We start from the raw sequence: 27,025 nt of genomic DNA, 5'->3' as shown, positions 1-27,025 counted from the left end.
GAAATTAGCACTTGCAGGTCAAAAACTTTATTCAAGAGACGCAAAAATAACATTGATACAGTGACTGTCAAAAATTACAGCACTGATCATACTGTGACATCTTGGTTCAAAACAGCATACTTAGAAATATTCAACGTTCTTTACTTCAACTGAATGAAACTGAAAATACCATTTCACACGACCCATATGGGATATTTAGACTGTATAACTGTTCACGCTACATCTCTTCACTAGTAAAAGAAAGAAAAAATACAAACAGAAATTGAAAAATGCTGCCAAACAGACAAACAGAGAACTTGTACAGAGCAAAAGGAAAAACAAACAACAACAACAAAAACAGCTTGTCCTCATGGCAGTTGCAGAGTATATAAAAATGAACCCTGCGATCTGCTCCTGGAATTGAGCTTCAAAAATGCAGCAGAACAAGTGTGAGATTTAAATGTCCTCTCACCTAGAGCTGATCACCTTGCATGCATAACAGTGAGCTTTCCTTGCAGGAGCAGTTTTGTCTTAGTTGTGAGCTTTTCTTGAGAGCTGAGTTGCATCCAACTCCATTACCACCCATTGAATCACCTCAAAAGTGTAGCAGAGCTGTGATGGGTAACTCATATTGAAGGAATAAAAAAGGTCCAAACAGCATGGCTACTGCAAAGGTCACGTTATCCAGATCTTGAAGAACTACTATACCCTCGATGATGATGCCAACATCAGAAAAGTCATTGCCTGGCGCATCTCTGGAGACAGATGTTCATTGTGGTTTTCTCAATCTGTGCAGTGGCCTCAGTCAAGTCCTGGTTAAACACAAAACATTTTTTTAAGATTCCCTTTTAAACTCATCTCTTTTGAATCTACCAGTTCTAATGTTAGAGTAATTTAAACCATAGTAAATAGCTATAGCCAAAGAGTTGCCTGCCATGCTGCCATTCATGGTCTAACAGAGTTTCTAAGACAGAGTGAAAAACATAATAATTTCAAATGCTTTACATTAGTTTTTGTTAGAAAGACACCGGCCCATCAGAAATCCAGGTTATGTCACTCAGAAGATGTTAGAATTTAGACTTTCAGCCCCACAATTTGGTTAGCTGTTGGTCAGTTGGTCTTTTTTTTTTTTTTTTCAAACAAAAGCTAATGTAAATATTGGGGGGATTTTTCTTTGTTCACTAGAATGACAAATTTAAAGTTTTTTCACACTGATGTGACCCCTAATACAGGGGTAGGGGTGGGGCCTCAAGGGCCGGCGGCCGAGTTCACTACTAGGCCTCATGTGAACTTCAAATTATTAAAGAGGACTACTGGTCCTAACCAGTCCAATGAGGATCAAGTGGATAACTAAATGCATTTTTAAATGTTGCAAAGCCACAATCTACTCATAAAACACTCACCATGAACTCCTGCACCAAGATGTTGCAATTGTCTTTCACACAGATGCGGAGCACTTTGATGAGACCCCCTTTGAGCATTAATGTCATCCTAAAGTATTATAACAAAGAAAACAGAGATTTGTGAACTTTTCAGTAGCACAGAAGAAAATGATCCCAGACAAAAACTTGACTTTTTAAACCAGTCAACATGCAACACCAGCATCTACAAAGCAATATCAAAAATTCCTGTTTGACATCAACTTTATGGATATATAGTTTCCAGAACATATATTTTTAAAAAAAGATAATTTTTTCTCAGTGGGCCAGTAAATGCATGACAAAAAAGAATGGCATCCTTTCAGTGGAATCAGTACTCACAGGTAATAGTTGACTGTTTCAATGGATGCAGCATAAAAATCTTTTACTGACCTAATGCACTTTGTAGTTAAAGAATTTTAAAGTTCTTACTGTCATCATGGCAGCTACATCCTTTAGCTTTGTGCACTGTTCCCCCGATCACTTTGCAAACACTTTCAGCAGACTGTCAGAGAGAAACTCAGCTCCGTCAGAAACCTTGACTGTAAAGGCATGGTTGGGATGCACTGGAATGCTGCATTTTATCTGAAATAACATTTTGAAATAACAGCAGGCACTGTGCTTGGTTAATCAGTAATGTTTTGTTGAATAAAAACTGTGTTTCCAGATCTTATGGGATTAAAAAAATCCAAAGATGTTTGTTTCTGATTTGCAACCCAAGAACCCACAAGTTACAACCTCATTTTAGTTCAAGTGTGCATTAATGTGAGTCCAGTAATCACCTTTCTGACAATACATACAGGTATAAGTTAAACCTATGGCAGATTTTGGATTTCTCAGTTGTTTTAATAGGGTGGTCTATTTGTGTATGCATGCACCTAATAATTATACAAAACCTATTATAATTAAGTTACAGAAACCTTAAGCGAAAATAGAATATACTTTCTTACCATAACACCTTGAACCCACAATCCATCAGCTGACTCCTGGTGAAATGCAGAATAGATGTGGTCTCTCAATGTGCAGCAAAAAAAACAAAAAGAAAAGGACAGCAGGTGAGGGCAGGAGGGGTAGGGATGTAAGCTAGCATAATGCCGCTAATGATATTAGCTAAAGCTGTTCAATGTCCAAAATCTCACTAACACCACGGTGCAGTAAATACACAATGTAACTGAAGAGTCAGTTGGCAAATCTATTCACACAGAAAACCAAATTATGTTATGAGTGCCTCATAATTAGGTTTAATGTGATATTACGGCTCTTGTGCCAAAGACAAATTCAAATGAAAAAGCGCCAATTCTTTGACAACAGATAAAACAGCAAATAAGCTAATGGCTCTTTTTTAGCATGTTACATGGCGACACTCTAGACGTTTAACTACATTTGGCTGAAATATGGTAAATATTAATTCAAAAAATCAAGACATACCAAAAACGTAGAGTTGGCTGCTCGACTTGACTGAGATGGATGCCTTTTTTGAACCACGATCCAAAGCCCGCGAGATGAAATCACGCGTGGTTTCACGAGATTTAACGTTGCTATCTTATTGACTTACTTCACCTGAACATGATATGAACAATTTAATACACCCTTTCTGCATATCATGTAGTTTTTACACTATATAGTTACATTTATCTTTAAAACATGAGGTAATTGTGTTAAATACATGCAAGATGCTTACATAAATCCAAGAGATGGCCAGTCCCTTTTTTTCAGTGTATGTGGCCTCTGAGTGAACTGAAAATCTAACATGTGACGTGATGCGTCACATAGAGCCTTTCAAAGTCTCTATGTGACAGCCCCAAAAAGAGATAGTGGTCTAATAAGTCTTAGCAGATCTCTGTAAATATATTCTGTATATGAATATGTATGACCAATGACCTAAAATCATTGGCCAGTCCAGTAAGGAATTAGCTTGGAGAGCAGAAAAGGGAATGTAGTTACTGTACTGCAGCACCACTAAATAATTTGCATGTGTAGAAATCTTTATAGGTGTGTATACTATGTGTATTTATGGGTTACGAATATATGTACCAACCTACTGATGGTTATTGTGTGTTATTTGCAAACCACGTCTTCACATGAAGACAGTGAGTAACCAGAGAGTTGCCATCTCATTTAATTGGGCTTTTACTCATAGGGACAAATCTTTGGGCTCATATATCTTTCCTTCACATCCTCATGAGCACAGAGTAACAAAGTAATCCTGTGTGTGTTTGTGTATTTACACACTTCTGCGTGAGTCCTGTTCTTTTCCATGCATGTTCCCATTACGTTTCTATTTTTTTCTTTCTTTTTTTTTTGCACTATACGTTTTGTGACTGCAGTACAATGCAAAGCCCGTGTGTTACCCTTTGGCATTAATTTTCATAGCAGATACAGTCCGGCAAGCCTCATCTCTCAGTTGCTGGTCAAGGGCACCTAAGCACATAAATATAATACACATACGCACACACACGCATTCACTGCTTGGAAGTGTGCAGATGTATTGAGAGATGAAGGAGCAGCTGGTTTCCCCTTCCTAGAAGTGGGGTGACAGTGATTTATAACTGAGGAAAGATCCAAGGGAAAACAGCCAACTACAGGATGTCAAAACAAAGCGAAGATGAGTGGAAGAAAAGGGTGATAAAGAAAAACACATGAAAGAAAGCAAGTGAAAGATGAGAGAGTAGAAAACTTGGTACAATATGAAAATGCATGAGAATTTGCCTTTAACTAATCCGCACATAGGTAGAGATAATATATAGGAAACTCTGGGGTTCACACAACTTGTGGAAATGAAATGGAAAAAGCACACGCAAGAAATAGAAACAGACAGGGAAATGGAGAGGAGAGACAGAAAATCCAATGTTGAGAACACAGTTGTTTTGCTGTCGATTAGTGACATGAGCTGCAGGGCACAAAAGCACTCATAGTACGGAAACTATTGACTTTTAAGTTGGAAGTACTGCAACTTGGCCTATTATGTTCAGGGTCAGACATATACACACAAACATGCAACGGGGAGATAAATCACTCACTGCGGGGCCCAGCAGATTCAGATCTAGACTCTAACTCTGAGAGAAAGTTACTTGTTAAAAAAACAGAAAAGAGAGAGAGAGAAAGAGGAAGGCGGCAGAAGAAAGTCTCTGTGAGCCAGAGAGGCACAGGGGAAGATGGGAAGAAGAAATCTAATGTTGAAATAGCAGATCTCTAGTTTAAGATGAGAATATCACCTGGAGAGGAATACAGACACCCTTATATTGGGTTCTAACTGTGCTGGAATCAATTGCTTTCAGTGGAGAGGACTTCTATCCCTGATGGTTTTATACACAACTAAACGTAAGGAATTTTAAACAGCTAGAACCTGACACATACACAAAAAAAGGGAAAAAGCACAATTTCAAGCTATAGCGGACATATACTTTTTCCTTTAATGCTAACATTAGCATGCTTGGATTTCCACAATGACAATGCTTGCATGCTGATTTTACAGCTGAAGCTGATAGGAAAAAAATAAAAAAAATAAATTCTATCACAATCCTTCTTGAGAGGACAGTCAATGTATGATTTAAATTTCATCAATTTCATCTATCCGTGAGTGGAGAGTTTTCTTTCAGAACCACAAATGTCAGTGTCTTGTGCTAGCTGAAACGCCAGGGGATTACCAACATCTTTAGGATTGATCCTCTGGGCACCTTGGCTGCCTCTACAAATTTGTATCAGATGATATGTCAGTCAATTTGACAGCTGCCAGACATTTCACTAAAAGCAAAAATACGTCTTCCTGCTGGCAGAGCTAGAGGGTAAACCAAGGTGATCAGTGGAGCAATTACAATATATTCTCTGAAGACCACAAATATCAGTCCAAGGGTTACAGCAATCCATCCTGTAGTTTCTGAGATGTTCTGGTTCAGACCTAAGCAGTGGAACAACCAATCTGACCGATACTGACATCCCCAGAGGCAGGTGACAGCACTGCTAATAAATGATGTTCCAGAGCCCCGCCCCCATCTAGAAAAATGACATTTAAGCTGTTGCAGAAAGTTTGATTTAGAGAAGAGAAAAAAGATCAAATCCTACACAATAAGAGTGTTACAGACAACAATAGCTAGGAGTATATATGTCTCTCCTTACCGAGTTATCCCGAATCTGCCTTTTTTCTTCAAAAATACAGCTGCAACTTATCTTTGCTCTTTTGCTTTTTCATGAGCCCCCACCACTTCAATCTCTTGATCTTAATACTATAAATTTGTAACTACTTTCTTTTTAATAAGAGCAGCATCAATTTTTAAATTAAACTACAAATTGTACCACTCCTGCTGGGTGATAGTGAGTCTCAAATTCGTTAAACGCATCTCATTTCTGACTTAAATAGCTTCCACCATGGCCTCATTCCATAACATTACAGGACTTCTATACACTAGAGCTGCATAACAGAAACACGCTCGAAGCAACCACATTATATTTCTCTGAAATTAAAATGCGTGTGACCAGTTGTGACCGGTGCCCATTTCACTGTCAGCAGACAGCTGAGAGAGGCGGGAGACGAGTAGCTTCGTCTGACTGTCACTCATTTGCATTAGCTTGGATTAGCCTGGGATACAAAGCAAAACACCACTTTCCAATTACAGAACACACGTCCTTCACTTGAGTCGGCCTCACAGGAAATGAATTAAAAAGCCGTGTGAGTGACAGCGAGTCGGAGCTGGATGTGCGTTGTTTGTTACTTAGTTTTACAAACACCCCATGCAGCCTGACCTTGCATGAAAAAAGGGGTCAAATCTAACGCAAGATGCCACATCTATGCAGAGCAACACACACATATGCTTGCAGGGACACACAAATACTGTACTGCGAAAAGTCTTGAGACGAACCTCATTTCTTCATATTTTGCCAGGAAAATGGTAAATAGGTGCAGTTGTGTATTAAACTACTTCTTCAGTAAGATGGAAATAGAGCACATGAGGAAGAAAACAGTGTTTGAACAATTCTAACAAGTTTGAAAGTTGATATTTGGTATGGCCACCTTCATCCTTCGACACAGCCTGAACTCTCTTTAAGCTTTCTCGTAATTTCTTTAAGAAGGCTTCAGAATAGTTCTCCAGGCTTCTTGAAGGACATTTAAAGCTCTTCTTTGGATGGTGGCTGCCTTTTGTTCCATTCCCTGTCAACATGATCCCACACTGCTTAAATAATGTTGAAGTCTGAGCTCGGGGGAGATTAATCCATGACTGATAGTGTTCCACTGTGTTTTTTCTATCCAGGTTTTACAGTAGTGGCAGTGTGTTAGTGATCATCACCATACTGAAAAATGAAGCTGTTGCCAAAGAGACACTTTCTAGATGGAATTGCATGACAGATCAAATATGACTGTACTTTTCTGCATTCATAGTTCGACAACTGGCTACAATACAGCCCCAAACCGGTACTGGTTTTATTTTGTTGTATTTATCCACGACATCTTAAAGGCCAGTCCGTGAAAATATTGTCGGACATAAACTGGTCCGTGGCACAAAAAAGGTTGGGGACCACTGCTATAGACGATGGTTTAAAACTCCACGTAACCTGTTTCCACTGAGTTTCAGTCCAGTTCTCCTATAATTTGACTTTCAGATACTGTTCTTATGCATTGTTCTTCTGGACTTAACCCTTAACTACATCCTTTAAAGTCTTGTGCACCTGCACTCTTCTATTCAAATATTGGTAACCTGTTCAAAAATTGAAATGGATGCAAGTTAAAGTCATGAGTAAAAAAATTATACAACCAAATAACAAAGAAGAAAATTAGCATTCATAGCCATTAGACAATAGCCCTTATTTGATTTGCCTGTCTCAGATTTGGTTTAATTATTTAGAGAACCCCATAAATGACAGTGAGTTCTATGTATAGAGCAATTCAAGCAAAGTGAAAGGTACCCAGAAGGCAAAGCTGATGTGCTAACATTGATTATTTTCTGTCTCAGTTAAAAAGAAGTCGCCCAGGTAGCGTTCTTCACTGATAAAACTGACAGCGGAGCTCTCGGTGGCATCGAAATTTCAATAATCACAAAATCCCAAACGAGCAGCAGGGAAGAGATGGCGTTCCCATCCTTTCTTTGTATGGTTAGAGGCAAAACAAAAACATCTTGGTATTTTCTCTTTGGCTCCTAAGATGCTGATTTCCCAAGAAGTGACAGTTGTTTTTTCAGTTTTTCTCGCCCCTTTTTCATAAGTACGACTACTCTCCAAGTCTGTGATAAACAATATATGTGACACTTTTAGAACAAAACGTCTCAACCGAAAAGAGTGGACAGATTTATCGGGCCTTTCAAGTGAGCGGAGCTCACGGCTCGCAGCGCTGGACAGAGTGATAAAATACTGCGCGCTGACCCAATTGGCACGTTGTGAAATACTGCTTTATCGGTGGGCAGAGAGAAGCTCATCCAGCCGGAAAAACAGCCAGCACAGAACTCTAATAAGCAATTTTCACACAATTCCAAACACAGTCTACACCCGACTGCTGTGTAATAACAACGTGAACACCCCGAGAAGGCATAATTACACCATGTCAAGCTGCAAAAAGCACGGAAGGGAGTGAAGCCATGAGTTGCTGCATTTTATGGCTGCGGGTCTCTTCATGTAGAAACAAGTTAAGAACAAGCTGCCCAATACGGCCTTTAAAGTCTTTTTTTTCCCTCTTTCCAGCTAACTGTGGCCCACCTTCTAATTAAGACGTCACTCTTATAGTTTCTGTTCAGGCAAATAAGTCATGCATTTCATTATGAAAGCTAGTTATAATAAGTACATGCGGTTGCAAGTGGGAAACCAACAAGCTGTTACAGCCCAGTTTACAAGCCAGGGTTGGTGGTGAGGGAAATGAATGGGTATTTCTGGAAATGCAATCACAGCTTGACCCACGACATACAGATCGCCAAGATTCTGCTTTTTTTTTTTCTCCTTTTCCTTTTTTTTTTAAACACACTGCACTGCGCTGACATGTTGAGTGAGAGTTCAGAGGCCGAAGAGCCGAGGGTTTTCAGTTTCTCTGCCATCCTCTTTGTTCAGATATGACATGGAAACAGAGAGCCCGTCCACACAGGCCTCTAGAAAGCTGGAAAACCTGCAGAACTTCACTAATTCTTTCCCAGTAAAACATCTTCAACGATCTAAAGCTCCACGCTGCGTGCTCGTGCACGGGTTTGTCCGCAGATGCGCGGAGAAACAGATGAAACAGATGAAACAGATGTACAGCGGACTTACTCGCTGGGTCGTAAGAGCGCAGTCTTGCCCAAGCGGAGGATGACAGCTCCTCGAGGGTTACGGATCTTCTTGACATCTTTGCTCTTGAGCAGGGAAAATCGCCTCACCAGATTAAAACCTGCAAAGGGTAAGGCATTCGTGAGCAGCCACACCAAATAAAAGTCACATAGCAGCTGGTGTGTTTGGAGCTCATCTATTAACCGGTGATGTTGGTCCTGGCGCTCTGGGGAAACTTCCAGTCCTCCACTTGTAAGGACGGGCACTGCACATCTGAAATGCAAGGGGAAAAAAAGAAATTAAAAAGGGGGGTATCTAATAAGTGAAAAACCTCGACACGTACTGTAAGACAAGCATGTAAAGAAGTTGGTTCAGAAGCTGTGTCAAATATAACCTCTGACACTTATTACTGAGTGAAACGGACAGAAGTTTTGTTTTAAAAAAAAGAGAGTCAGCAGCTTCAAACATATACATTTGAGAGTAACAGAAATATTGATCTGGTGGAAGGAGAATGGGAGTTGGTGGGGGTGAAAGAGAGTCCGAACGAAAAAAGAAAAAAAAATACAGTGTAAAACACAGAGAAGAAGATGAAATGAGGGCAAAGCTATGCCGAGTGGAACACAAGCCAGCCTGACAGGTTGTCTCGCACCAAGCTTGTCTGTCGCGGTTGCCTCCGTTTGATGGATGTGTTCTCACCCTGTCAGGGGAGGTTGCAGAGAAAAGTGTTGCCTGTCAGAGCGGACTGCCTGACTACAGGGAGGTGGGTGGGGGTGGGGGTGAAACCGGGCAAGCACAGGTAGACATGGGCCCTGTGAAACGCTATGATCCACCCTTAATTGATCTCTTTGGGGCCAAGGAGCAAGACATACTGCTGGGCTCAGTTTTGAGATTTTTCTTTTATTATGACTGCATATGAATGCGAGGCCCTGAATTAATACAAAACTACCTCTTTTGCTGATTGGTTTTCGAAATCATTCACGTGTGCCGAAACTCAGGATGAGAGATTTTAGTTTCTGCCCCGTCAATCAGAAGGATGGTCATATTTGACAAACTTAAAGACTATTTTTATGTGACAAAATAACTGTATTCCATTAAAATGTTGCCTTTTTGATATAACTGGACATCTTGTAAGTCCCTATTTAAAAGCGCGTGTAGAGATAAAGGTGAATGACTTCAGAAGATGATGTGCTTTTTCAATCGCTTATTCAGGGAAAAACATCAACAGAAGTAAGACTCTCTACAAATGTAATTACCCCCCCCCCCCCCCCGGCTTTAAAAGCTAGCATTGCCCACTTCAGTAGAAATAACTCTGCGGCAATTTGCATAATTGCACACCAGTCTCTGACACCTTGCTGAAAATATTCTTTCAGCTGCAAGACGTTTGAAGAGTTTCTTTTCTTTGCATATATGCTACTTGCAAATCACTCCATAACATTTTAGCAGCCTTCAGATGTGGCGTTGACTAGACCGTTCAATAAGCCTTCATATGACCAATTACTTGACGGATTTGTTCATGTTCGTTGGCTTGTTAACTCTTTGAAAGGTCCAGTTCAACAATCCAGTTCAAAATTCACCTCGTCATTAATATACCGGGCCCAGGCCTTGTCTCTGAGGCAGAAAAACAACCCCAAGCCATAACATTTCCACCACCATGCTTCGCAATTGGCATGAGGATCTTCTTTGGTCTGCACCACACATGCCAACAACTTTAGAAAAGATTCAGTTATCTAGCAATGTAATTCTAAAAATACATTTTACCTAAAGAACAACCAGAGTTGTCTGCTGACCCTGTAATGGAGCATCAAATCCTGGGTGCCTTCAAAAAATTAACTTTTACTGTCAACAGATTCTAGCAACTGCAAGGCAGAAACTGCAGAGGTGTTATGGTCCAATATATCCATCAATTTATAACACTAAATGGTGCAGCAAGTCAATGTGTTGTGGCGAGTTTCTGCACGAAGAAGTTGTTAAATGTGGAAATTGTGAAAGGGAGGGTTGAAAATGTAATATTGCACCTGATTCATGCAGCGCCATCCGCTGTGTGGCACAAACAGAACAGGCATATAGGTAGCCGCTTGCTGACAGTGTATTGTTTTCACCCTGCCTTTAAGAATGCAAAACATCTTGGACAAGTTGAAATCCCGGTATCAGAGGTCAAGTTGTGAATGTAATAACTCTAGAACAAGGCCATTTAGGATCTCCAATAAATCTTCACTTTCACAAAAAACTGTTGAATTTGTACAGATTATGGCAACAGTTATTTAATTGTAAATGGTTTAATGGTATGTAGGAGCATATAACTAAAGACTAGGTGCTTCTTTTGAGGAAGAGTTTAACTGGAGGACACTGGTCTTTGTTTCTATCACCTAAAGAGAAGACTGAGTAGAGGATTGAAGAAGCTGCCTTTTCTAAAGCCCTGTTAACACCACAAACTATTACTTGGGGACCTCTAGAAACTGGTGATCTTACATTGCCGGTTCTTATATAGTGCTTTTCTACTCTACTTGGGTACTTAAAGCTCATTATACAACGTCTCATTCACTTATATATTCATACAAGCACTTTTTCTACATTTTAAGTGCCTTCTGTTTAACATAGACTCTCTGTTGACTGCACTGGGGGGAGCTTTGGGGTTCAGGAACTTCACCAAGGATACTTTGGCATGCATACTGGAGCAGCCAGGGATCGAACCACCAACCTCAAGGTCTTCGGATCATATTAGTCTTGGGCGAATCAGGATCTCATGTGTTCTTTTTTCTTTTTGCAATCTTTTTTGGTGCTTTATGCACCATTAGGTTATGGAGTCTACAATGGAAAATATAAAAAGGAAATTTTGGTTGACTTTTGGTTTTGCAAATTCATAGAAAGAACAAGTTAAAATATACTGCAAAAGCAGTCTAAAAAAAGTGCCCCAAATTCCTGACTTTTAACTAATTTAGTTACATTTACATATTCCATGCTATTTTGTTACATAAAAATGTTCGATGTATTGAAATCTGGTCAAATGAAATGTACTTGATTTGTACTCAATTTAGACCAAGCATATGTTCCTTAATAATGAATTGCTTTCAAAAATCTCAAAATTATTGCTTCATGCTTATTAAAAGTGAAGAATTTTTATTCAGTGTAGGTTGGATACGTTATTCCTTTGTAGGTAAGGAACCTTTTGCTATCATTTAGGAAACTCAACCATTAATATAACACAAACTTCAATTTTCCAGAGCTGCACAACAAACACAGATGTAAGAGTTTAATCACATTAAACAACACAGGAATACTAATCTTGTGCAAATAGGGCTTTACTCCCTGGAGTCCTAGGGAATGTCTTTTTGATGAAATGGGCAGAGCGCTTCAGGGAGTATTGCCTTGAAGCGTGCAATCTGAAGATACTGTGTATGTTTCCAAGCAAAATGCAGTTTTATCAAGGCTCACAGCAAAACGGGGTGAAATAGAGGAATATAATTCCTCGAATAATAACAACCAACCAACTTTAATCAAGACCCTGGAATTTAATTTCACGGAGGCCAGCTAAAAAAAAAAAAGAGGAAAGAATTAAATCCCTTTTAGCTGTTCATCACTTTTTTATCAAGATCATCACTTTACGCAGTGCAGTTTTTTGCCCAATTTTGGTTCCAAAATACAAATGACTGTACTGAGAAGCGCAGCACATTTTGTCCCGTGAGCCCCCACCAGTGTGTCATTTTCTTATTGCTGTCAACAAATACAAATCAAGCCGTGGAAAAGAGATGTCATGCAGCAATGTTGCGGCACGCTAAGAGAGGCTTGAGATTAAAAGTAAAAGAAATCAGACGTGTTGGACGTGACTTCCGAACAACGGATCCGGTGGAGAAGGTATCGAGCACTGCTTTAGAGTTTTCTCAGCCCTCTGATGTTGTCACTCATTCTTAAATCCTGCCTTCGCGCCCTCTCTCACTCGCACAGTCACACATGCTGTATTCATAATTTGAATTCTCCATCCTGAAGCCTAATCTGCCAACTCAGCACAAAGTGCAATGTGCAGCCTCACAAGCGCACACGCACACACACGTATCCACACACACACAGAAAGAGTGTATCTTTATATCTCCCACTGAGAGTTTTTTTTTTAAGTCAAGACATGGTATGATCTGCTTTTTGTTGCTGCTTAGGCTGCTTTCTTCCCCCCCACCCCTTTTGCATTTTGCGTGGGGGTTGGTTTCATCACTGCCGCAGTTCCATCAGAAGGAATACAGATGAAGGCTTTGTCAGGTGTGGAGTGGAGAGACCCTGGCTGCAGGCAAACGGGCAGCACAATAAAAAGTTAAACAGCACAATAGAGGAGAAGGTGGAGAGATGAGGAGGGAGGAACAAAGGAGAGCAGAGAGAGAAAAAAAGAGAAAGTGGAAACATAACAGGTAATGTAAGGTGTGAAGTGTCACTTCAGGAAAAGCAACTTACCCCACAACACCCAGACGAGCACTCCCCAGGCTATAGTTTGTTTTTTCTGAGGTAAGACTAAGAATAGCTGACTGCATTATACTGCAAGATAAAGAAATCAAGTTTGAAGAGGCATCTTTTAGGATTAAAAAAAAGAAGCTTTTATCTCTCCTGTGACAATTTTAGGATATCTAAGCTTCATGTTCATGCTCAACTTTCAGCATGCTTAGGGCACAACAGCCTTCAGCAACTTAGAATTTGAGTAAAAAGAAACTTTAAGTAGAGCATATAGATTAGAGATGTATAGATTTAACGTGCTCGCTTCCAACCCTGTCCCTCCTGGTGACTCCCACTACAAATCTTAGCATCTTTAACTCTGCCACCTCCACTCAAGCTTCTGTCTTTTTGTCAGTACCACTTCCAAATTCTCTCTCACTCTTTCTGCTATTCGTCTGCCGCAAATCAACCTCGACACTCATCTCCACCCACTCCAACCTGTCTGCACTCTCTTCTTCACCCCTCTTGTGTGCTGTCAATTGCTTTGAACAGTTGAAGCTAGGTATTTAAACTCATCCACTTTCACTACCTCTACTCCTTTTTTCACCATTTCCCCTGCTTCCCTCCCACATGCGCATTCCTCTTTTATCCAGTGCATACCTCCACTTGTCCAGGCTCCCCCTACTCTCACTACAGGTCATGTCAATGCCATCTGCAAACATTAAAGTCTGCAGAGACTCCTACCTGATCTATTAACATGTCCAACACCTCTGCATATAAGAAAGAGCTCTGAGCTGATACCTGCTATAATCCCATCCCCATCTTCAACCTGTCACTCCTACTGCACACCTCACTGCTGTCTAGTTGCCCTCATCTATATTCTGTACCACCCTCACATACCTCTATACCACCTCTGACTTCCTCATGCTCCACCAAAGTTCCCCTTGAGCCATAAAGACAATGCACCTCCTTATGAACTCTGTATTTTTTGATCAGTCATCATATCCATAGTGTTCTTTCTTAGCATGAATTAATATTATTTATATGTTAGCAAACTAGGGCTAAGGCACTTGCAAACAACTATCATGACAGGTTTCTGAATTATCGACATTTCACTATACTGCAAATTGACTATGTGCACGTTAGCATATGCTACTTCCGGTGCGGAAACTCCTGTGGGGAGCTTTGTTTCCGGTGTCCTATTCGCGCCTGGTTTACGGTCCAAAACAAGTTAAGCAAATGAATGAATCAAGCGGCGATTTACATTTCTATAGATGTCTTGGGCATTTACCCAATATATCTGCAAATGATGTTCATCGACTTGTCAATATTTTTCCCCGCACCTCAGAGCAAAAGAGAAAAGGGATTCAAATGTTAGATTTCTCAGCTGTCCCTCGTTTATTGTGGGTGTTATGTTCTAAAAATAACCAGCGATAGGTGAAATCAAGTAGCCAATTTTATTTTTGGACGGTGCAAAACGTTTCGTGGACATCGTGGACATACAGCACTGCACTTCAGAGTCACACTGCTAGCGATCGATGCAGCGATTCTGTACTGTACAGGAGAGACGTCACGGAGGAGATCGTCTGCAGCGATCAGGACACAGGACACAGGACACAATGTGACATAAAAAAAAAAATAAGCATGCAAACTTGCACTAAAAAAAACGCGAAACAGCGAGGTGAAAGGTGAACCGCGTTATAGTCAGGGACCGCTGTAATTTTGAAGGTAAGTCACAACATACCCTTCGTAAATACTAATGTATAGAAACCCTTACCAGCAATCGTTCATTTTTTGTGTGGCTTTTTTCACGGTTTGTTAACATGCTGTGTAGGTGTGGTGTGTACTTGACTAGCTGATATCGACTTAACGGGGGAAACATCTGGTTTGACTATTCTTCACCTGTAGTTTGAATGCTGAACATTTGCCTGTTTAAATCATAAGACCAGTCACTATACAGAGATGTGCTTCTGAATGTGGACGATGTGTCTTCTGCTGCAGTGATGCAGTTCTGCTTGTGTTGAGTGATGTAAACAACTGATCGATCTAAACTCTTTAAACGTCAAAATTGATCATTAGATTTTTTATGACACAACAGTAGTGAGTGTTCCCACCTTCTCCTCTTTGTAACTTAACGCGATCTTTCCGTTTTCGAGTTTTGGACATGATTTTGGAGTATATCTTCGCAGTAGCGATTGACCGCAAAGTAAAGCTACCAGAACTGTACAACCCTACATCCGGTCTCAAACCAGGAAGTTAACATTTTCTCGTGCACAGGGCCAATATCCGGTTGTTCAGTGATGACGTGACGAATCCTACTTCCAGGTCTAAAGTAGTCTGCGTTTAATATGACTTTTGTGTTGTTAACATGTTTAATGTTATGTATTTTCTTCTATTTGATCTCAAAAAGCTCCTAAAACAGTCAGCGATCACTGTTGACCTCCCTCGGCTTTTATTACCGCTAATCATTTATTTAAGCTCAGTTTTTAAAACCTTAGGATGTAGCTACAGCCCAGCCCATGCAGCAGTATATGAATGACTAACCTCGTATTGTGGATGGATTATCTCAGTTGTTCTCCTGGCTGAAGTTTGGTCCTTTTACAGCATCCTGCCATGCAATTACATTTGTTCCTGACCACCGAGAACGCTCACGTTAACTTTTATCGAGTTGTCATAAATGAGTCTCCAATAACACCAGAAAAAGTCGCCAGATTTGTCGCTAGTCGCTTTTTAGAAAAAAAGTCGCTATGAGGGTCTGAAAACTCGCTAAATATAGCAACAAAGTCGCTAAGTTGGCAACACTACCTCGCCCTATAGGTCCTAAACAAGTAGATCAAATCACCGGTTAGACACACATACAGAAATTCTTTGATTTACTAGTGAGGGATTATTAGGCTAATGGATAGGCTAATTTATGGATAGCTCTCTAATAATAAATTCAGTATTCCAGATAAAAGGATGAGGAGTGGGAATGAATTCTGTTATTTTGAGGTAACTAGTTAAACATTATTGCTATAAATGCTGTGCATACTTTTTAAACTGTTTGATCTGTATTTTCACTCAAGGAAGAAACAAACTACTTCCACATAACTCAAAGGATCGATGATTTTTTAGTGGACTGTAGCATACTCAGGCAGTTTGGCAGTGGACCCACTACGGAAGTTGAACCCCATTTCTTCTCAAGCTGTGATCAAATGAAAGCATTTGCTTGTTGACAAGCTAATTAGCACAGAGTATGACTGCCACTCCAGGATCCTGCTAGTAGCTGCATGTAGTCTTAAAGAGATTGGATGGTCTTGGCTGGGTTCACTTCCTCTTTGATGGGTTGTGTTTGAGCCTTGCCAAAGCAGGTAATGATACTACACTGGCAGTCACAGAGCACACTGCTGAGCGTGTTCCCCTCAGGTCTCCGCATTGCCAAAAATAAAAATTCAAGACATGTAAAGGTCTTTAGTGAGGTAAAACTCTATTTTTTGATGTATACATGCTTACATTTAGCTTGGAGGCTTAAAAAGTACAAACGTGTCAGGCAAGGATCACACCTGGATGATTTAATGTTCCAAATATACAGACAGGGAGAAAATTCAAACGCAAGTTTAGGCTCATACCCTTGAGGCATTCATTATGACACGGAACTATGCGTAAGTACATAGTTATTCACTCGACTTTCGCTGACCTGCTATTATATTTCAGTAAAAATAAGTTGCATTTGACCTTTTTTTTTTTTGCATTGTGTGTGATATTTAACAAACTTTCAAAGGTTAAAGTAGCAGTGGCCTTATCTACCAGTGCCTCATTGTAGTCAGGCCTGTGTTTTAGTTTTGTCTTCTGAGCAGCAGAGACTTGGCAGGGTACTTTCTTCAGAGGAAGGAGGTCACAAGTCTGCTCACAGTGTCAAGAGTATGTGCTGTGTGGTTTGGAATAAGAGATCGCGTGGTGCTTATTGAATGTGCCTTACAATGTGGCATTGCAAGATAATTGGACCAGGCTGCTGATCAGCAGAAAGTCAGGCTCAGAGGTAGTCTTCCACTTCCTCAGTCGATTAAAGACATGGAACATATAGGAAGCAAAGAGACATACTGGGTGATGCATTTGATAGTCTAACACAATAAATGTAAGGTAAACCTGTAAGGAAAGAGCTAAATGATGGTGGTAATAAAAAATATAACAAACAATGACAGAGGGAGACGATGTGTGTCTTACTTGCCCTGTCGGGCAAACGAGCCAGACGATAGAGAGCATTCCTGGTTATTTTCCAGAGATAAAATTGCAGTACAGAGGAGTGGAAAGACTTAAAACACAGCACTGCAGGGAGATGAGCTCACTCATTTTCCCCTTGTAGGCCTCTGGCTCAACTTCATATGCTCTCACAAGTACACACACACACACACACACAGATATAAACTGAATCATGACGCAGATTTACAAGCTCTGCACAGCAATAAACGCAGACAATTCGGATTAAATAACGTTTGGCATCCTGTACGTGCATGTGCGTAAAGAAGTGTGAAAGATAAATAATGACTATTATGATCATATCCATTGTTCAGTGCTTGAACGCAATCTAGTATCCCACTGCTTTCTTAACTCCCCCTTGCAGAACACAGTTAAACAATCAGGGCTTGAACTACAAACTAGGCCAGCAGTCACATTCTGAATGACCCCTTGAAACTTCAAGTTCACTGGATGCACAAACAGGCTCGATTTTATAAGGTGATCAGCAATGGATACTCCCTTATGTGGTGCTTTAATGATGGTACAGTGTATAACACATCTGTTTAAAATCCTCCTTATGTGTCCAGTATCTGTTGAATGTGCAAAGCATACAGTTCACATTCACATTTATGTGCTAAAAATTTGTTTGCATCACAGGATTAAGGGGACCACTCAGAATATCTCAGCACTGATTTTAAGGACCTACAGTAAACCAGCAAAATAATCCCAACACAGTAAAAATCACAAAGAAGGGAAACGAGATAAAGGCAGCAACTAAAAACACGGTACGTAGGCACGGCACAAGCAAGAAAGCACAATGCAGGTACAGACAGAGGGAGCTGCAACCATCCATACATAACTCATGTGCTTCAGACTGGATACTGTCAATACTTTATGATGAAGAATGTCAGCATTTTGACTTTAACTATGTGGACTAGACAGCTGGTTAGACTCTAGTACTCCAGCTTGACTCTTCAACACTAGTTTTACTTAAATCTGCTTTCCTGCTGCAATGTCAGGAAATTACCAGCAAGCAGTGATTTGGACGACACGGAGGAATTGTGTGTGTGCGTATGTGACGCTTGCTGGGACTAAGTATTATTGCTGCACTTGAAAAAGCACTTTCTTTCAACCACTGGAAGGAAGGACTCAGGGGAACTGCGAGCTGACTCAGTCTCATCTAAAATGCTCCGACTAGGGCCTCCCAAGGGGGTCCCACTCCTCCACAAAGTTCCCTTCAGAGCTCAGCCAACTATGGAGGATTGCTCGGCCCCCCAAGTGATATCGCAGATCCGGCCCCGAGAAAATACTAGCAGTGCGATAAGGGAGCAAGGCAGTTGAAAGCAAAAGAAAGAAAGAAAGAAAGAAAGAAAGAAAGAAAGAAAGAAAGAAAGAAAGAAAGAAAGAAAGAAAGAAAGAAAGAAAGAAAGAAAGAAAGAAAGAAAGAAAGGAGAAAATACATTTCTTCACTCTTGCTTGTTTTCTGGGGTTTCTGTGTCCTTCTCGCACACTTTATACTCATGGTAACACATGCACGTTCTCCCCGACACCGACAAACAGTCAAGCTAGCGTTTCATCATGCATGCAGACATGTTTCTTCTATACAACTACACAACCTCAAATGACTGACGGATCATAAAGAGGAACAAAACCGCACATGGTAAACACACACGCCTCTTTGCCACAGCCTGACCACACAGCTACCAAAAGCCACCAGCGTTGCACACGCAGGGTGTAATTACGCTCTTTTCTTTGTTGCCTTGGGGCCTTCATACTTACAGGGCACATACCCACACAGACAGACACGTGTCAGAGGATACACATCCTGTTTAGAACTTTTGCTTTAGGCAATAAAAGGCACATCTTTGCAACTTTACTGTCATTTTAACATTTAAACATGTTCCTTTTTGTGACCTTTAATATTCAGTAGCATTTTGTTCACAGCTTGTACAACAGGAAAACTTAATAAATAAGAAGGATACAAAAAGAGCTCCACAAAGGATATGCACTTGATTTTCTTTTTGTACAGTCAGTACCCATTTGGAAAAATAAACTCTCCAGTGCACTCGTTTACTGTTTTGCTTAGAGCTCAATGGGACATTCTGTCCATGCAAGCTGAGCCTAAAGCTAGTATCTTGTTAGTTTAATTTAGCTTTGCAAAAGCAGCAAGCTTACTTACTAGCTTAATATTTATTTACGTAACAGGTAAGCTTTTATCTAACCACTTTTATTTAAGCAAACTGTGAATCATTACCCAACAATATCTCATCATCCCTGATGATTAGAGCCTGACTGATGTATCGGCAGGTCGATATTATCTGCCGATATTAGCTATTAGCAAACCTGTTAGCATCAATGAAAAATCGACTGAAAATTATGAAAATAATTTAATTAATATGCAGACTAAATTATAATCATAAAAGCTCATTTGAAAAGTAACGAAGAGACAGGAGAAACATCATTAGAGTCAAGCACAATAGGCAGAAATCATTACAAAAAGGGTTTAGGTTAGCATAAATAAGACAGCAGTTTGTTTCTTAGATTTACAGTGTCCATGCTTTTTTATGCACAGCCACAAGAGGGCGCACTCCTGTTTTAGATATTTTTCTTAGTATTATTATTGTTTTGGGGTTTTTTTTTTAATCAGATTATTCCTTTTGTTAAACAAAACATTGTTCAAAAATTTACATTTCATTACCTATGCAAATAAATAACTAGGGTTTACATCTTTTGGAAAGGCTTGACTCACCTTGTTCGGACACCAGAGGGTCACACGATCCAAAGCTGATGGCCAGCAGAGCCAGAGAGGAGCAGAAAAGCCACATGGTTTCACTCCTCCAAAAAACACCACCTCACCTCACTCCAGCCACCAGCTGATGGATAAACACAGAGAAAAAGGGAAAGTCAAAAAAGTCAAATCCCTCCTTCATTCTGTCAACATGCCACCCAGTTTGCTTACTCTGCCGACAGCTGTGCATTATGCTTGACTCCTAAATAGACGTTGATGTATATTTATGAGTCAGTCACAGTTGATGTGTTAATTATGTAGTATGATGCGGGCTTTGTTAGTGGCATATGAATTAACCAGAATGGTCCTCATTAAGTTGTGTAACTCTATAATGTCTGATCATAGTCATTATCCTGTCCATCTGGTTGGCCTTCGACTGGGCAGCTGCTACACACACTCTGACACATACATGTGAATATAACTAATATACATATATATATATATATATATATATATATATATATATATATATATATACATACATATACATATATATATATATATATAGCCACATTTGACCATGAGCACATGCGCACATTAAGCACATTATTGACGCAAACAAAGCAGCAAATGCAAGACAACAAAGCAGAAGATGGACATGAAAGCAAAATGATTTACATGCAGGACGGTTGGTCTAGAGTCAAACAGACAGAGGGGCCAAAACACACATACACATCTGGAGACTATTCCACTGGAGCCATTGTTCTGCTGTACCAGATGCTTCCACGTGGCCAAACAACAGGCACACAGACACACACACAAAGGCATGCATAGATTAAAATGCACGCCACGTAGAAATAATCATTATATCTTGGCTGCGCAGTCTCTCTCCCTTACTACAGTAGCTCATTTATAAACGCACACAAGAATGTACGTGCATAAACATGCTAATCCCGCCCACTTGCATATAACCCGGGTAAACACATCCCAGCTGACCTGGACTTGCCCTCGGCATGTGCTAGGACCCCATAATTCTGTAGTGTTTACAGGTTCAGCAGGGCCCTCAAGGCAGGCAGGCAAGCAGACTGTATCTCTGAACACACACCTGTGCTGTCTGCCAGGAGAAATGACCCCCACACTCCCCTGGGGCTACACAATGTGGCGTGTGAATACTATCCAGCTTGACCTGACTTCTGTAGCAAGCTGTTAAAAGACAATATGGTGGAGGACGGTGCTTCAAATTATGTTCTGGAGAAACAGAGACAGCCTGACCTGCCCCAGACTTTCATTTGAAGTATGCAGTCCACTTTGGGAGCCGTTGACTTAAGTAGTGTGGCTCAGTTCAAATACTCCACTTCGTATATTTTCATGTACCATAATATGTACACAATGTGCTGGTATGCACAGTTTACTGCGAAGAAATTTTGACAGGTTAGCTACATTAAACACTGTAAACTTGGAACTAAGAATACGAACACTGTCAACTATAGCCAACAGGGGTGTTGCCAGGCCTGTGGTGCTTTTTCTTTATTTCATATTAACTAGTGAGTCAAACAAAATTCTGCTGCAGATACTAATTTTGGTGACCGTTAGGTGATGCACAGGTAATGTAAGCTGAACAAAACATGCAAAACAAACAGGGAACCTAACATTGTTTTGGGAATAACGAATACGAAAATCCCAAAGATTTTCATTTGTAAGAAATGCTTTTAAAAAACATATATATGTTAAAAATTGCTAACTATTGTTGAGAATACATACGCTACAATCAGTGTAGTAAGAAAAAGACGATGTTTGAAATATTAGACTTCGACGTCATGCTAGCTGCTCCATTTTCGTAACTATCGTAACTTACGTTATATTAAATTTGGTCCCACATAATACTACATTTTTCAGCAGGGACGATGGCACTATTAGGCACATAAATACCAAACAATATCATAATAAATTAACATAATGTATTTCCTATAATTCTTTTTTTAAACTGCTGCTGCTGTTAGCTTGCTAAGCTAGCACTGACGTCATCATTAATAGTGATATCATATGATGGTTTTGTTGACTAAAAATAGTTTAGTAGTCAAGACGGTAAGAGTGAACACAATTTGCTCTTAACTTTTTGGCCCATTCTGCGTACACCATCGTGCTCCTGGAGCAATTCATTTAGCCATGATGATAGGAACACTATTATGCATGAAATATTACAAATTCAAGTACCCTGAGACAGCACAGGCGTGGTTGCTTTTTCTTCCATATTTTTTATTTTAGGTTACCAGTTTATTTAAGAACCAAGGTCTTTGCAAGATCCTGTACAATTATGCTAAGCCACAAATGATCTGTCGGCACTACTGTTGCCAGTATGAGTACTGTTAAGGTGAAACTATCTAGTTAGCTAAACGACAAGAAGAATACATTAAAAAACGTGTTTTCTCCTGCAGCCGGATGGGTGGGAAGTTAATCAAAGCCTTAGACAGCTATGTTTGAGCAGTCTGAAGCTACAGCCATTATTATAGGCTTCATGCCACATGATCACAATAATAAGAAAGTTCACACAGTACATAATGCATAATGCATCACAGTCCACAGAACACAAGCTGGGGGAAAAGTTACAGCTCATTGCTATTATTATCTGGCCATAATCCAAAACAGTTTAATAGGTTTCCTGATATAAGTTGCTATGGATGTGTCTCTTTCCATTTCTGTCTCTGCACTGCATTCATAGCTTGCAATAACAGATACAGTAAAGCCAGGATGGGGTTATGCCACTGGGCTTGCCGCAGGCCCGGCCATGACTCGGTGAGCAGGCCTGTGAGTGATTGGGTCACTGGCTATGGATAAGACACAGGAAGGAAAACAGGAGCAGATGTCTTACTGTTATAGCTCTAAAAGCCGAAAGACAAGGAGTGACAGACAGAAGTAATGACCAGCATCCACAATCACAGCCCAGCCCAGTAGTACCAGTACTTTTTATGGATTTGAATACACATACAGAATGAGCCACTGACACAGTCTCACATAATAACCGGGGCTCTTGTGCTCAGGGCTTAGCAATTTTCACTGTCCTGCATTTCATCACAATTGCCACTGTTTACAGATGGAACAACATCTCTAGCACAAGCCTGTTTAGAGGAACACATTCTGACAGAGTTAAATGAAACATGTCCACTTTATGGCCTGACAAGAGAATTGCTTTTATTGCTTATTAGCCACCCAGACATGGATGATTAAATAACAGTGATCCAACAGCCCACTGTTTAGAATAGTTTGCATCTGTTTAGATTGAAGAACCCGGTGTAAATGTGTCTGTCATTCACTATCTGAGGGTTCATTGCTTCAGCTGTCTCTCACAGCATCCAGAAGCAAGAAGACTGATAGGGGCAGTTTACAATCTAGTCTGCTTCCAATCTACTCTAGGCTATCACACAAGAAAACACAATCCAAGAGTGGTATTGCTGCTGAGTTGTGAAAGCAACTTCCTGATCCTCAAGGGAAGTTCTCTCTGAGAAGAGGCTGTACATGGAATTCAGCCATCAAACAGAAGCCCTGCCTTATCGGTCAGGTAGCCCGCCTGTGTGCATTCGTGTAAAGTACAACATGTGTTCTACAGAAGGCGAAAGGGGCTGCCATACAGAGTGGACAGACATACTGAATAGGAAGTCAACAGAGGCTCATTTATGCAGATGAGCACACACACAGTGACTCAAGCCATTGAACACCATGCTCCAGAAGCTACCGTTCAACAACACAATCACAAACTCAATTTCTGTTTACGAGGTGCTTCAAAATCAGCTCTGCTAATTGTTAGTGTGAGTAAGGTTGGTCAATTCTTATTGTGAGAAAACTAAAATAATTGTTGGGCTGCTGTGAGCCCTGCATTCCTCCAGAGAATGCATGGCTGAAAAAAACTAGAGTCTACTTGCCTAGAGCGTCTATAGCAGTTCTGCATAGCTGTAATACAGATGTTATGCTAAATGCTGATTTAAATATTGATGCTTACTACATTCAATATCTTCATTTAGCGTGTACCAGTGAGATTTAGAACTAAACACAAATGCATGCAAGTAGAAATACACAACAGGAAAACTTTAACTTGGACCCTATGATGGTCATTTATGGTCAGATGGATCAGAGGGTTCGCAGTTTACAATAAGTTACTTCTGAGGGGAACATGAGTGTGTAGATCAGACCAGTCATGGATCAGTCATGGAAATCCATCTGGTGGTTTTTGAGACTCCAAACCACAAATCTGAACCTTATGCTGAAGCAAAAGGGGAAAAAGGCAAAGTCATCAAAGTCTGGGATTCACCCTCTAAGTAAGGTTTACATTTCTCTCAATGTTTCTGACCTGAATGCAGTTCTAAGTACACTCATAGGTTCAAACAATACTAGTTACACTACTGCTGGATGTCGACGTCGGTCAACATGCTGTTTCCCAAAATGCATTTTGCTTTGAAGACATGAACGTGCACACTCTGTATCTGAAAGTTTTGACCTTCTCACAAACTTGTTTTAACTTTAAATAAAAGTAGCTGAAGTGGGCCCCGAGGGCTTAACACTCCAAATATCAACTGACTCCGAGCAAAAACCTTCAAACTAGCGAAGGTAATATCCAAACCTGTGTAACACTGAAAAGAGACTGAGGCAAGTTTTTACTAGTCTTACATTCTGGGCAGTGTTCAAGGGCTTTATTTGAATATTTGCTAGTGTGAATCAGACCAGGAAAGGAACTGAGCACTAAATACATAAAACTCTTTCCTGTGATTGCTCAGGGCTACCTGGAAGTTCCAATGCCACGGACACCTACGGCCCTTTTGCAAACGCAACGAAGCAAAGTTAGTCCTAATCTGATGACATGACCCGGTTGGCTCCTAGCCTATGTTGTGGATGAAGTCAGCCTGGAGAGAGCAGATGACTTGCCGATTTTCTTCAGCTTGACTTTACATTTCCGCCTAATGTTCACTTCACAGCTGAACTGAATGAGCAAGGAGTCAAGGAGATGATACAATTTCCTGTAGGCCCAATAAAAGCTGGTATGGAAGATATACGTGGGAGAACATACCGCCCTGTGGCCTACAGCTATGCATTGCACAGACAGCCTCCAGCAGGTTAAGTGAGCAACACTTAATGGGCATAGATTTGTAACGTTTGTAACAGGGCTATGAGGAGACTACTGGTGGTAGGAGAGTTCTGTTACATACCAGGGTTTCCAAGCTTACATGTGCAAGTTTCTTTTAGTTAAAATGACCCTTAAATGAAACCAGAATCCTACTTGGACAACGTGGAGGTGTGGAAAATGTTCCACATTTTGAAGGAGGAGGGTGAAAACAAAAAAAGAGTAGGAGGATTTATTTTTAATGTGAGTCGTGGGGTGCAGACAGGATGCAAAATCCAGCAAACATGGGGGATAGCTGAGTAATTAGGAAAGCAGATGTTACTGCGGTATTCAAGCCCCCACTCCTCTGGCGTTCATTTTCTTTCCCAAGAAGTGAAAATAAGTTTTAGAGACCGATCCGAGATCATTCCAAAGCTGATTACTTTTTTCGAATGATATGCATGTAGTGGGGAAAAAACCCCAGTGTACTTAGGAGGCTTTTCCATGCCACAGGGGGTTGGATGCCATCCAAACAAAACAGCAACACCTCAGCCGTTCTGTGCCCATGCCTGGCTTATTAGATGTGAAGGAAAAATCAGCATCACTTTTGCCAGGAGCTAGTCGTTTTCTTGCAAAATCCAATAACGGAATACTAGCTTACTACAACTACACGAGTCAGAGCGGCCGAGAACATACAACTTTAATGATCTCCGCTGAGAGAAAGCAACTTTAGAGTACTTTTGCTCAGTATCCCAGATTGTTGGTGTGTGGTACACCCCGCAGTATGGTATCCCCATGTGACGTTGCCCACTGTAAGCAGTCTTTGCTGCTACAACACTTCCATCACTAAAGTTCCGCTGCACTTCACTAACTTGTCTTTAAATCTCCGGCGGATGTGGCAAAAAAAAAAAAAGCATCGCTTTTTAAACGAAAAGTTAAAACGACAGAGAGCATGTAAAATCCTTACCTTCAATTTCTGATAAATCCACAAGTTTGCGACCACATTAATCCGCTGTTGTGCGTGTATAGATCCAAGGTCCGGCTTGGGAATCCTGCAGGGCGATGCAAATACAGACAAATGTAATCCAGCCTAGTTTTTGTCCCCTTGCCTTTTTTTTCTTGAGTCTTCTTCCACAGAGAAAGGAAAGAGGGAAAAAAAGTTACAGCAAGATTAGCCGTGTCCAACTTTTTCCCCCTCCCCTCTCTGCTGATCCCAAGTGTCTTTCTCCCTCTCTCACCTCCTCTTTGCTCTCTCTGTTGTCTGTCTCTCGGTTTCTTATTACTTTTTTCCTCCCCTTGGTCTCTGTCTATTCCTCCAGCCTGTCTCTCTTCCAGTCTCCCTCCAACACCCCCCCCCCCCCCCCCTTTATCTCTCCTCTCCTCTCCTCTTTCTCCCTGCTCTCTCCCTCTCTCTTTGGGAGATCTCTCTCAAACATGTGGTGACATCAACTTGTCCACAAGGCTGGAAAATAAGCCCTGGGCATCTCTCTAATCTTTTTGGCAAGCTGTTCCAGGCCTCTCTACCCTCTCTTTACCCTCTACCCCATCATCTTACCTCCATCTCCCCCTCACCTCTTACTATTTGATTCATGACATACCAGAAAAACAGACTTTCTATTCTGCCTGGGTTAAAGCACTGTATTAGAAAAAGAAATGCAGATTAGGCTCTCCTGGTTGGTGCATTATGGAGAGGAATTTACTCCATTAAAATTAATGAACTTACTTATCATACTTACTTATGATTGAAGGCCACATCCACAGCTTCCATATTGTTTTATCACTCACTTTTATTGCATCCAATCCATAAAGTGGTCTCGGTTGGAGCCCCTGACCATCCAGAAACACCAGTCCTAACAGCCACATAAATTCCACCTTTATTGTCAATAAGTAAATAGTTCAGGAGGCAGATAAATATCACTTTGTCTTTTGATTTATGCGTACCTCCCTTCAGATGGTATGGAAGAA

General features: G+C 40.6%; 1 protein-coding gene across 4 annotated transcripts in view; it reads right to left on the bottom strand.

The window, feature by feature from the left end:
* col16a1 (collagen, type XVI, alpha 1) overlaps positions 1-26,385 on the bottom strand; it is an 85,441-nt gene extending 59,056 nt beyond the window's left edge. For 3 of the 4 annotated variants that reach the window (XM_026156037.1, XM_026156036.1, XM_026156035.1), the window contains exons 1-4: positions 26,028-26,292; positions 19,993-20,116; positions 8,820-8,888; positions 8,619-8,736 (exon numbers count right to left, since the gene is read on the bottom strand). In XM_026156037.1, the coding sequence (XP_026011822.1) occupies positions 8,619-8,736; positions 8,820-8,888; positions 19,993-20,068 (263 nt within the window). In that variant the 5' untranslated portion in view covers positions 20,069-20,116; positions 26,028-26,292. The other variant, XM_026156034.1, reaches the window with a different exon arrangement.
* Positions 26,386-27,025: the final 640 nt, after the last annotated feature.

The sequence above is a fragment of the Astatotilapia calliptera genome, chromosome 22 (assembly GCF_900246225.1).
Source record: "Astatotilapia calliptera chromosome 22, fAstCal1.2, whole genome shotgun sequence".
Classification (NCBI taxonomy): Eukaryota; Metazoa; Chordata; class Actinopteri; order Cichliformes; family Cichlidae; genus Astatotilapia; species Astatotilapia calliptera.
Note: the sequence above shows the minus strand (reverse complement) of the source record. Positions and strands in the feature narration are given on the sequence as shown.